General features: G+C 39.9%; 1 protein-coding gene across 1 annotated transcript in view; it reads right to left on the bottom strand.

Annotated features, from left to right (window-relative positions):
* Positions 1–12457, bottom strand: part of VAT1L (vesicle amine transport 1-like) — an 80221-nt gene that overhangs the window by 52937 nt on the left and 14827 nt on the right. Inside the window, exons 3-4 of the mRNA XM_009324841.1 lie at positions 6176–6305; positions 1947–2162 (exon numbers count right to left, since the gene is read on the bottom strand). Of these exons, the coding sequence (XP_009323116.1) occupies positions 1947–2162; positions 6176–6305 (346 nt within the window). The remainder of the gene's footprint in view (positions 1–1946; positions 2163–6175; positions 6306–12457) is intronic.

A 12457-nucleotide genomic window follows, 5' to 3' on the forward strand; every position in this document is an offset into this window, starting at 1 on the left:
CGGTGACACAGCGATCAGCATCCTGCCTTGCAGGCCAGCCAGCCCCATCTCCCTCTTACGTACAGTCCCCCTGGATCATACACAGACCTATATCAGTTACTGGCCAACTTGGCTGTTCTTCCTGCATCTCTGGAATGGATGGAGTTTCCATCCCTTGGAAACTCTGTTTTATTTAACTACTTAGCAGGTGATGGATCTGGATTCTCCCTGTTCTCCTGGCACCCAACCAGGACCCATCCTTCCTTTAGCTTCTCTCAGAGAAGGTCCACAAGCAGCCACGGCAGAGGACCAGCCAAAAGCTGCTCATTGAGCATCTGCAATAAAAGAGGAAGCCAGCAGCTCCTTACAGGAACAGCCCAGCGCAGAGGTTGGACACTAGTGAAGAACACTACGTGAGAGTTGGTAGAGCATTAACAGTGCTTCAGGAAGAGAAGACAGAAATAACAGAGGCGAGTGAGGTTAGAAAAAGGAGGAGAGAAAGAAATAAAAATTTAGCAAGGACGCTTTCTCTTAATAAGGAAAAGAAGTTTATTTTCTCTAGATACATGCATATGTGCAGGGATTGCTTTTGGGTGCTTTGCTAACTCCATATGCTCAGCCTGGGTCTGTATAGTGTCAGCTGGGCAGATGGCCTTAGAGCTAAAGCTGAGCCTTCAATTCCTGTAGAATATATGGTCCCCCTGAATGTGCGGCCTCATGTTGCTTTAACAGTCCTAAATTCCACATGAAAAGATTTAATATTAAAGAACAATAAAGTCAGCCATAACACTCTAGGTTGTACTGTGCTGAAGCATAATACGATTATAAATTCCATTCATTTACAGAAGTATTCCAAGAGGACCATTTACTGCAAGTAGGATTATTGTTAGCTAGAAATACTTTGTACAGGGAACTCATGAATTTATTCCTTTGATTACAGCCTTCTTTTATATGAGAACCTGAAAAAAGGTCTAAGGCCATAGAATTAGGGATAAGGTGTTTGAGGCTGCCCACCAGACCTTAGCAGACAACAGAACATTAATTTAGCCTAAATAAGGCACAACAAGAAAAAAGAAGAGGTACTCCAATTTGAAAGGCTGAGACCTCCTGTGTTCTCAGGTCACAGAATCTGCCTTATGGAAAAGGACTGCATGATTTCAAATGTAAACAGACTCCCCTGTCAGTGTCTTAATATTTTGCACAAGCTTAAATATTTTCCAAAGGAGAGAGATTTTCCTAAAAGATAGTTTAAGGAACTGGTAACACAAAATGCTGACTTTTTATTTCATTGTGTGGCCTGGTATTCCACCAAATTCATCCTACTGTTGCTTTGCCCATGCAACACAATGCCTCCTTACTAATGATCCAAACTATGACATGCAGCAGCCACCGCTGACTCAAATTCAGCATTTGTATATTTTCCTCAGGGTTGGTATGATAATGTTTTTCATTGCTTTCAATCTGTCTACAACAAAGGAAAAAAAAAAATCTTTCACAGAGAAAGCACCACATACACTCGACACGGGATTTGCAGGAGTATTCCAAGAGGCCCTTTTACTGCAAGGATTCTGGTTACCTACAAATACCTTGTGCAGGGAGTCGATTTATTTCTTCCTTTCATTACAGCCTTCTTTTACACAGAAGTACAAGGTGTGTAAGTTCAGGAATGCAATGTTTGGGACAACACTTACTCCTTCATCTCTGACAACTAATTAGTGGGTTTTGGAGGGGGTTTTGGGTAGAGTTTATTGTCAGAACATTTTTATTTCACCAAAAGCTCCTGCCAACCATTGACATCAATGTTTTGATGGGAAAACAGATGCAGTTCCTCCCACCGCAATCCCTCCCTCACATAGGGAAGTCTGACACCGAATCAAACTGCAGGGTCTGGCTCATTTCAGAAATCGAGATGCATCAGACTGCTTCAGTTACCTGATGACAAGAAGGTAAGAAAAGTTCCAACTTACCACCCCACCTCCTGCCGAGTGAACCAGCACAGACATGCCTTCTCTTAGGTTAGCAACTTCAAAGAGCATCATGTAGGCAGTTACAAAGTTCATGGGAAACGCAGCAGCTTCAGAAAAACTCATGTCATCTGGGATCTTGTAGACAAATTCTACTGGGGTACATACTACTTCAGCCCATGCATTGTAGTTTACAAAAGCCATGACTCTGTCTCCAATCTACAAACAAGGAAGAAAACAATGGCTGCAATTGAGACTGTAGAGAGCAACTTGTAAGACCTGCAACTCTCCCTGTTCAAGCTGTGGGTCACTGACTGACTGTGAAGATAATGGTGCTCCACATCTTTGGCAAAATAGCAGTTAAGCTGCTCAGCCTTGGGCTTTTACCATTTTTTAATTGTATTTATTTAAAAGATTGAATTTAACAAAAATATCCAAACAAAGTTAAAGCCACCTCTTCTTTTTTGCTACACTGCTTCTCTGATGGAGCAGTCTTCCATAATCACTAATACAGATCATCTTTTGCTAGCAGAGCTCCTAAATAACAAATGGGGCTGTAAACAATGAAAACAACATTCTTACTAATAACCAGGAAATTTGCTTACAGAAAAAAAAAAAAAAGGAAAAAAGATTATGATGATACTGATGAGATGCATGGAATAAACAAAATTACACCTAAGATAATTTTCACTTTGCTTTCTCAGTCTTCACACTAATTTAGAGCTACTTTTCCTCTCTGTGGTTTGAGAAGGGGAGGCCAGAGTACATAGAGCCCACAAAAGGGTTTGGAAACCACTCATTTAGAAGATAACACTGTCTGTATCCACTCTCTATTTTTATTATCTTTATAACTGATTTTACCAAAACATTTCCATGATTGTCATTTCGACAGCCATGTGTCAGAGCGGAATTTGATCCTGCAACTTCAAATAAGCCACCTTAGACATCAAAAATATACCTCTGGATTCTGAGGCACTACTAAACCTACAAAGTGAATTTGACAGTATTTAAAGGAGCAATGAAATATTCTCTTTGAATGCAACATTTCTCTACTCAAATTCTTTGGAAAATATGTAGTAGTGAAAGGGTATTTCACTATGGAGAAATAAAGATTTTATGTTAATATTAGATACAGTTGGTTGCTCCTAGGAACCTTTCAGAGGTCCAGGCACATCAAACTCATACATTTGTACAATGGCCTTCATTGCAACTCCAGGTTTTTAAAATAAAGATAGTGACTCCCCACAGATGGACAAGAATAATAACAAGGCACCTGGAGCTCAGAGGCTCCTGGCAGGGGTACAACCAGACCTGGAAAGCAACACTCATGTAAAAGTAGAAATTAGTCTATTGGGGCTACTAGGGAGAGCCACAGTGAGCAAACGTTTGGCCAACATATATTAAAACCTTCATAGGCATGACTCTTACAAACTCTCGATAATGGCTTGTCCCCAGCAGCCCCTACGCATCTTTTACCTTGTCTTAGACCTCTTTGCCTTTCTACAATACACCAACAAATATAGCATCCTTAACCATGAAAGGAGCTCTTCAATGGACCCATAGTATAAGTAATAAGGCAGGAATAGCATCGAACTTCAGGACTTCATGTTTTAACCAAAACTAACAGAAGCTGTCCCTCTAAAATACCTTTGCTTACCCGACCGACATTCTCTTATCTGACATTCTACTAACACCCACTAATGCTTTAGAAATGCTACAGGTTGTTCTTGGACTATTTCAACTGTATTCCACAGCAATGGAGTAAAGCACAACACTTTTACCTTCAGGCAAACGTTTATAGCACAAGCACATTTTGGTCTCCCAAGTACTTGTCATCTCTCTGGCTTTGGGATATTGTGGGTTTGCTAAAAGCTAAGGTGCTGCTGACAGTTCTGAAGGGATTGTCTCTTTTAGAATGAGGATGCTGAAACAGAACTGTCATTCCAATTTTACCAAAATGCCTCCTCTTTTTGAAAGACATTCAAATTAACAATGCCTCACTGGTAACCACTCTGTGGTTCCCTTTTGCTGTTAGAGAAGCGTCTAAAATCTAAAGTCTGCTAGGATTAATTTGTGAAGGTGTTAATATGTCCTATATCCTTGCAAACAAACATAAATAATTACCAAAAAGAATGCAGAGAAGTCCCTCTTGCTGATTCCCAAGGGATTTCTTAGTAATAATAAATACCATGTTCTACTACAAACACTATACAAAGCCCAGTCATCATGTCAGATTAGGCTGTGGCTCCTGAGAATGATCCCCATAACTAGAAAGAGATCAGGCCTGATAAATTTGAGCTCAGTAGAAATCAGCTTTTTATTTTAATGGGAGAAGGAATAGGCATTTACACCATTATTCCATAAAAAAGGCTTTCCTTCAATGTAAAATACGTTCTTACACATCGCTGCCAAAATGGACTGCCATTCAATGCTTTCATTGGTCATAGGATAACGCAATCAGAGCAAATGAAGACATTAAGTGGCTGGCAATATCTCAGATAGTACAGACTAAGGGCCAATACGACACAGTTTTCCAGAGCCTGAAATCCCCACAACTTTAACGTAACTTGACCTGGAAGAGATCTACAAAGGGAAAGCAGGTCAGAAGATGAAGGGTGCAATCTTCGCCATTCCTGCCATCGCTATGGACAGCAGGAACAGCATATGTCAAGGAGACAACAAGCATCTGGCATGCTCCTATTGTGTGCAAGAAATCCATAAAGAAACTGACAGAACATTCTTGCACCTTCCTCGTGGCACGTTCTCCTGTTGACAGGTTCATACCTATGCACAGCAGTTATTCTGAGTGTCAACCCTCCTTCTAGATCACTCAAACACTACCATGGTTATGCAGATTATATGCAAAAAAAAAATACCACAGCTTGTTTCAATTTCAGGGAATACACCAGAGTACAAACACGTTCTATAGTCAGAACAAAGATATAACTTCAAAAGTCAGGTGCAATGTTATTCAAACAAGCACCATATGCTGTAGCCTCATGATGCCCTTTAAAAATAGCAAGAACTTTTAAACTGAGAATGCTGATCTAGAGTACAGGCTTCCCATACACCTTTCATAGAATATTCTTCGGTGCGGAGTGTAACTATAAAACACAGATACTAGAGTGGAACAACTGAAGCACTAGAGTTTTTCAAACAGCAGAGTTATTGTTTGTCAAAAAAAGCATTGTAAGATTATGACTTGTTTCGAGGCAGAGATGGGGCAGGAGGGGGAAAGTAGAGAAACGTCCTAAGAAGAGCTCATCACTGATGCCCTACTAGAAACTAAATTGGCCATTATCTTTACTCAACTGAGAAATTTTACAGCTCTTCTAGAAAAGCAAAAATGTTACTTTTAAATAAAAATATTTTAGGTAACTTCCCTCTTAAGGTCAAGATAGAATAAGAATTCAGAAAATGCAATTACTTGATGACATGACTGACTCAGCAAATATCTAAGATAGAAAAATTTTGAAATAAAAACTGAGTTAATGCATATCAATCCTATCTACTTAGGAAATAAAATGCAAGATTGGAGGGAGTATAGATGTTTAACATCAATAATGGAACAGGAGGTAGGACAGAATGCTGTTTATAGGTAGTAAGAGGTACCGAAGAGTACATAAGGCCAACCAGTTATGAAAGCTTTATTATATACATTAACTATTTGTCATTTATCACTATTCTGTTAGGTGAAATAGAACCTTTTGCTGAGTGATCAGAATAAGTCACATACCCGGAATCAGGGTTCTAATTTTATCTGTGTCTCATGAATGCACGTGGTTGTAAGAAGCAATGCTTATTGTAGATGGGGGTCTCGTTAACTCAAGATCAAAAGTTAGAACTAGAATCAGCAGTGCATGGGCTTTGAGGAACAGGGCAACAATGATAGCGAACATGGCCGAGAAAAGAAACTTAACAAGTTAACTCGATTTCTTTTACTTTCTTAAAGCACATCAGTCATGCTTTCCAGTTCCTACTTAGCCATCAGGATATGCACATGGCACAAGTGACTTTTCAGGAAGGATTTGAAGGAGATGACAGTGGTGGCTTTAGAAAATAATTCAAGAGGTCATTCTCATGCTTGGGAAGCAGCAAGGAAAAATTGCCCTTTCAAATCTCAACAGGGTGGTGAAGGCTGCTGTCACTGGCAGAACAGAAGGGATTAGGGACAACATATTCCGTGAACTGGTGATTGTTTAGCCTTGCTGTGCAAATAAAGAAAACATTACCTCAAATCCTTTCACGCTGTCTCCAAGAGCTTCTACAATTCCAGAGCATTCAAACCCAGGAACAAGTGGTGTCTTAGGAGGGTTGTCGATATTCCCCTGTCGCACCATCAAATCAATAAAGTTCAAACCACTGTAAAACACAGGACAAAAATAAAATCAAGACTACTACCATAGATCAAAGCAGAGGAGGAAAACTTGACCTGAGTGATGGGAAAGCCAGAAAACTTCACGGCAGCATTAAAAAGCTGGGCTCCACAGCATAAGAGGGAGCCAGCAGGCATTCACGTTCTTTATGTGGGGAACAGACTGACTTTACACCGTGCTGTACAGGCCTTGGGCAGAAGAGTACACACGCAAGGCAACCACATCTGTCGTTAGCCCCAAAGCTTACAAGACTGTTTAGGAGTCACATATAGAAATTCACAAAGGCCATTTAAAAATTCAATACAGTGAAACGTTATGATTTCTGTGAATACATTACTAGCTGCCAAGTAAACCCAGTTCTATTTAAAAAGAAAAACCCAAACCTCACACATTATACATGTTTTGGGCCAAGACCAGCCTGACATAACTGTCCTAACCTCTGATGTGACTCCAGGAACGAATCCTGTGTTCGTCCCAGGCAGGAGCCCGAACTTTGACATGAACTTATTAAGTATCAGATAGGCTGTTGTTTTAAAACTGTTCCTCCTGGATCACTTTTCTACAGTTTTGCAAACGTTATTTAGGTCTTTGGAGCCCTCAGGGTTGCTGCTTAGAAAAAATACAGGTATTCCCCTGTAGTCTCAGTTTTGCAAAAAATCTTGAAGCATCTTTGCTTTGTCTTTCATATGCTACCTAATTTCATTAAATAAAATTTTGTGGTTTTCTAGGCAGCCGCAAAAAAAAACCAACCAAAAGAGGTACTGTGTTTATCTACTATGTGCTCACACTGATTACTGGCACAAATGCCATACATACAATTAAAACTTCTAAAACTCCTAACTAGCCAAAATATGCTTCAGCATTAATCCATTGTTCCAAAACACAGCCCTGTATTTATTGTTAGCCGAAATTGCTGCATACTAACTCCCCCGACTCTATGAAGCTATGCACACAGCCAGTCCTACTCATGCATGTGATACAAGCAACTGCTTGGACACATAAAACTACTGATGTGCGCAAGTATTTATAAGATGGAGCTTTAGTCGGATACTAGTCAAGACACACACAGCTTGAACAGACCCAACAAACAAAAAAGACAGAGTAGACACACAGCGTAAGCGTGAAGACAAGACAGCATTCATGAGATGTAGGTCACGACCCCTACTGATTTCCTTGTCTCACTTTTTTTTTTTAATTTTTTTTTCCCCCGTTTTTGGGGGGGGGGGGGGGGGGGAGGAAATTCCACCAATTGTAAATATTTGTAATTGTGGTGGAGGGTGTAAGAGCAACCTGAATCCACAACTTTCAGCTCTGTAAAAGCCAGATTACAGATTATTTTTTTAAAAACATGGCTTTGACAATCTAGCTTGACAAACTCAGGAGAAAAATTAAAAATGAAACAAACCAAAAAAATACCCCAACATGCTCATACACAAAGCTCATAACACTAACCATATGGAAGGTTAGGAGAGGTTTTGCACAATTAAGTTGAGAGCTTTGAAATTATTTTGGAAAGGCCACTTCTTATCCAGTGGCTAAGACAACCTCCTACAGCCCCACAGTAATGTTGATAATGAAAGAGAAATTCCAAATAACAAAATGCTTGCAAGGCAGTCATCATCTGGGGGGAAAAAACAAAACAAAACACCCCACACCACAAAACCAAGAAACCCACAACATACATGGTGGCAACCACTGTCTGTGTACATTAACTTCAGTGATGATCTTCTGAATATATCTTTCTACACTGTGAGCATTTTACAAAAAGTTAACTTTTTCTACATTCCTGCAAGAAAGGGCACCTGGAGGCAGAACTATGATGCAGAAACCTGTGCAGGAACACGCACCATGACATCATAACAAGCAGGTGACAAGCAGACAGATGGATATGGCAAAGACCATAGCTATTTGATAATGACATACGATTACAAATACATTATTGCAGCTCTTTCTAGAAACATTCATTCTTATGAAATAACTTGTCAGACAATTTTTGAAAGGGCATATATTCAGTTTTGCATCTAACAACATAGTACTACCAATTCAGTTCTGTTCTAGTTCCATTTCTCTTTCGTCTGTCTTCATCCTCAATAAAAGGCAGCAATATTAATGAAAACAGAGAGTTCATCTCTTTTACAATGAGCTTACAAGACTTGATACTAGAGCAGGTGTGATAAGGAGAGAAAAAACACTACACAAGGTACATAATACCTAAGCCACGTGTTTTTATCATGTTAATTACTAGCTGGAACATAGGGTGTTGATCAGCATTTCTAATCATTTCTAGTCACTTTCCAGAGAGTTTCCTCTTCATTCACTTCATCTTTAACCTCCTATATGTCTACATGTTGTCACATCCCTGTTACTCTCATACATGCATTTGTTTCCATTCTTCTCCATTTTCAAATATGGAAAGAAATAAGTTGTTTTATTTTACCTGCCAAATTTGAACAAGCCTTATCAACACCACAGACCTGAAAGCACAATTACTTACTTACAATGTACTAACCATACAATTAGTTGCATAGTAAAACCAGCAATTTATATTGTTTTTTCTTCCCCTTTGAATAACCTGGAGGTCCCAAAGATGAATGGCTAGTTTAGTAACTACCTCCAAGACACCCAACCTTACCAAGTCCTTCACTGAGATTCAACCTACAGCAGACACAGGAAAAGGGAAGTTTGGCTGCGCAGAATATGACAACAAAATATGTCTCATGAAGAGTGATGGTTTAATTGTCAGCACAATTTATTTCTTGTATCAGTATAAACCAGCATAGCCTGTTCTGGTGTGTAGCCAGAGAAAGTGGCTCCTGAACTTTAAGTAAGGGCATATGCAGAGGGTGAAGTCTAAATGCAAAGCGATCCAGTGACAAAAGTGCACAGTTTCTTGCGGTCATGTGTTTTTAATCCTAAATCAAGAGCTGGATGCAAATGAAGATAGGGAAGGATATGAATTACCAAGATCAATACACTGACATAGGTGTTCTGCAAGAACCTTTCTGTGAAAGAGCAGGGATATTGGCGTGAACTGCATAGACTGAATTACCTGTGCACCTCTGAAGGCAGAGTTTATCAAACACGGAATTATCTTTGAATCTGACTTTCTAAGTCTGCAATAACACCAATTTTGAGGATCTTGAATATTATTTTCTATACTTGTGGTTTAGCTTTGCTGCATTTTTATTTTGGTTTTTAAGTGTGGAAAGTCCTGCGGATAGAAAGCTGTATTCTAGACTTCTTTCACCATCAGACCAGCAACGGTCAGCTTGGTTCTCCTTGCTCTGCCTCATGCACTCGAGGATGCCCAATGCCTTCCATTGCAAAACACCAAATCATGCAGACCATCCTTCACACTTTGGTTTGGAGAGGTGCTGCTTTTGATCTGTCTTATTTCACTGTAAGACTCCACTGAAATTAATTACTGAAGTTAATGAAATACAACAGAACAAATAAGAGGATCACTGAGTTTTACATTCTTAAAATCCTTCCTCTTACTCCTGGCCAGCAAACTGCCTGACAATCTTTCAAAAAAAAAAAAAAAAGTAGAAAGGTTTAAAGTGATCAGATCTCATGCTTTTTATCCAGAAACACCCACGCTATATGAAGACTGCCTTTAAGAACAAAATTGATACACCGTCCGCTACTCTGCTATACTTAGGATTTCTTTTATTTGCTACCAGCTTTTTAAAGTGCTGTTGTCTCACAGTCAGAGTCAGAAGGGTCACTTCTGCCTCATTCCACATGACGCACACGTATAGCGGCACAAGGAAGAAATTATAACAAAGAAAAATAAAGGGAGGTAATTACAGGACACCATTCCTTACTCACACACCCTTTCTGAAATACTGCTTCGGTTTGTTCTAGCTGCTTGTCTAATCTTTTAGACAATATGTATACTAGTGTTCTGCAGATTGCAAGTTACAAGACAATCAAATACAGCAATTTCGACTGCTCCATCATTATCAATCAAAAATTATTTCAGGAAATATGCAGAAGCTGTGACTCAGCTTGGACATTGATGGCTGTTCCATTTCTTAGTCACTGAATGAGACTAACACATGAGTCATCTCAGCTGACACATTTTCAATTGGATCATTGATATTCCAGACCTTCAAAAGAATTATTCATCTGGCTTAGTGCTAATAGCAACATATCATCCATCTCCTCCATTTATAGTACCATACTACAAAACGTATACATACGATTCAACTGGTTTCATCCCCCAGTGAATGCAGACCACATAGAACTTGCACTTTTTACTGATATATACTATTTATCATGCACGCACACATTCTTCTTAAGATTATTTTTCTCCACAGGTTGATGGGAAAAAAATAATCAACATCTATAATGATGGTCAACTACAAAACTGATTCAACTGAAAACATTATTTGTCATCAATATGCCTTACTAGAGCAGCCCATCTTTGGCGTGTTCAGCACTGCATGCATTAACATGTGCCTACTACACTGGGCAAAGCCAACAGACATTTTTCTCACTCAGTCTCCCAGACTAGACCACAAGTCCATCATCACCCTGATCAATCTTCTGTATTTACAGACTCAGCTCAAGAAGATCAGCAAATTGATTTTGCCTTCTTTGGAAGCACACTTTGGTGACCTGATCACATTTCAGCCCTATGGCCGCTTCCAGCCAGGAATGACAAGCAGATGCTGTACAGCCTACAGGCTCCTCTGGCGCGAAGGGAAGCTTCCAAAACACACATGGTGTTGTGCAACCTGGCAGTAACTATGAAGCAGTTGAGCAGGTCTACGGATGTCAAACAGCAAGCGTGCAACTCGCACAGCTCACTAGTGATAATGCAACCCTGGAAAGCAACTGTAGTTGTAGCAGAGCTGAATACTTCTATTTTACAGCTAAGTGTTCTTTTGCAGGTAACTTGCTATTAGTGATACGTACATATCTACTGCTTTGATGAAAGTGGAATTCATATGGGTACTGTATGTATGAGTGCTGTAAACCCCTCAGGCATTTAAAGGAATATGTCCACGTGCTCAGAACATTTTAAGTTTTGCATGTTAACTTTTGTTAACTCAATGGCTGAAAAAAATCACTCAGAAAACAACACAGCCTATTCTCAGATGGAATTACAGCCCTGCTTGATAGCAAAATGAGCTACTCAGCAGCTACTATGCTACCAATATTTCTTATATTCACCTAGCATGGAATTTCTTGCATTTCCCATTGTGACTAGTAGAGGAAAAAAATAAACAAATGAGAATGCAAAAAATCTCAGCCCTTTGTTTATTAGTCCTCATTCAGATTGATGGATATCGCCATTTTTCATGGGCAAAACCTTGGGGGGGGGGGGGGGGGGAAAAAATGACATTTAATCACAAACCCTATGATCCCCATTAAGTACAGGATGGAAAGCCCAGTGTCTGAACAGGCCAAGACATTCAGCTACATTAACCTACCAGGATGTTCCAAGATCTGAGGCACATCCACTGGATACATCGTTCAAAACAAGCTCACTGCCCCATACCAGTATAATTTTTAATGCAAGTTACTTCTAAAATAAACAACTTGGCCTTCACCTTGGAATTTATCTTCTAGAAGCACCATGTTTTCAAATAGCAGAAGAGGACAACAACAGATAAATCCCTGCCTAGGCAAAATTAATTTGGTCTTTGGTACACATCAAGTTCTCTAATAAAATCCTAGTGTTGCTTCTGTCACTTAAAAAAATAGTCCTATTTTCATGAAGGAACACGTGTGCTGAGACCCAACTATCTAGGAAGAACAGTCTGCTCCAATTGTCTCGGGGGGGGAAAAAAAAAAAAAGATTAGCCTTCTAGGAAAGCTTGTTTCAGGATGCTACCAGATTGCTAGCCACTTGTCAACCGGGCACAGGAATTAAACGCTGGTAAGTTATCCTCAGCTCCAGCTACGCTGTCACACCAGCTCTGAGGAGAAATTATGATGACTGAAGTAAGTGATTCCCAGGAGAAAAATAACAGGTAGTATCGGAAGGGAAAGGGACAGGTGCTGAGCAACACACACAAGCTGGCATTCACATTTCTCAGAAAGAAAACAACAAAACCCTGAACGCAGCTGGCCAGTCTTCCCCCCCCCCCCCCCCCCTCTCCCCCCGCCCCCCCGTAAACACAACAA

The sequence above is a fragment of the Pygoscelis adeliae genome, unplaced genomic scaffold, assembly GCF_000699105.1.
Source record: "Pygoscelis adeliae isolate BGI_AS28 unplaced genomic scaffold, ASM69910v1 Scaffold136, whole genome shotgun sequence".
Taxonomy (NCBI): domain Eukaryota; kingdom Metazoa; phylum Chordata; class Aves; order Sphenisciformes; family Spheniscidae; genus Pygoscelis; species Pygoscelis adeliae.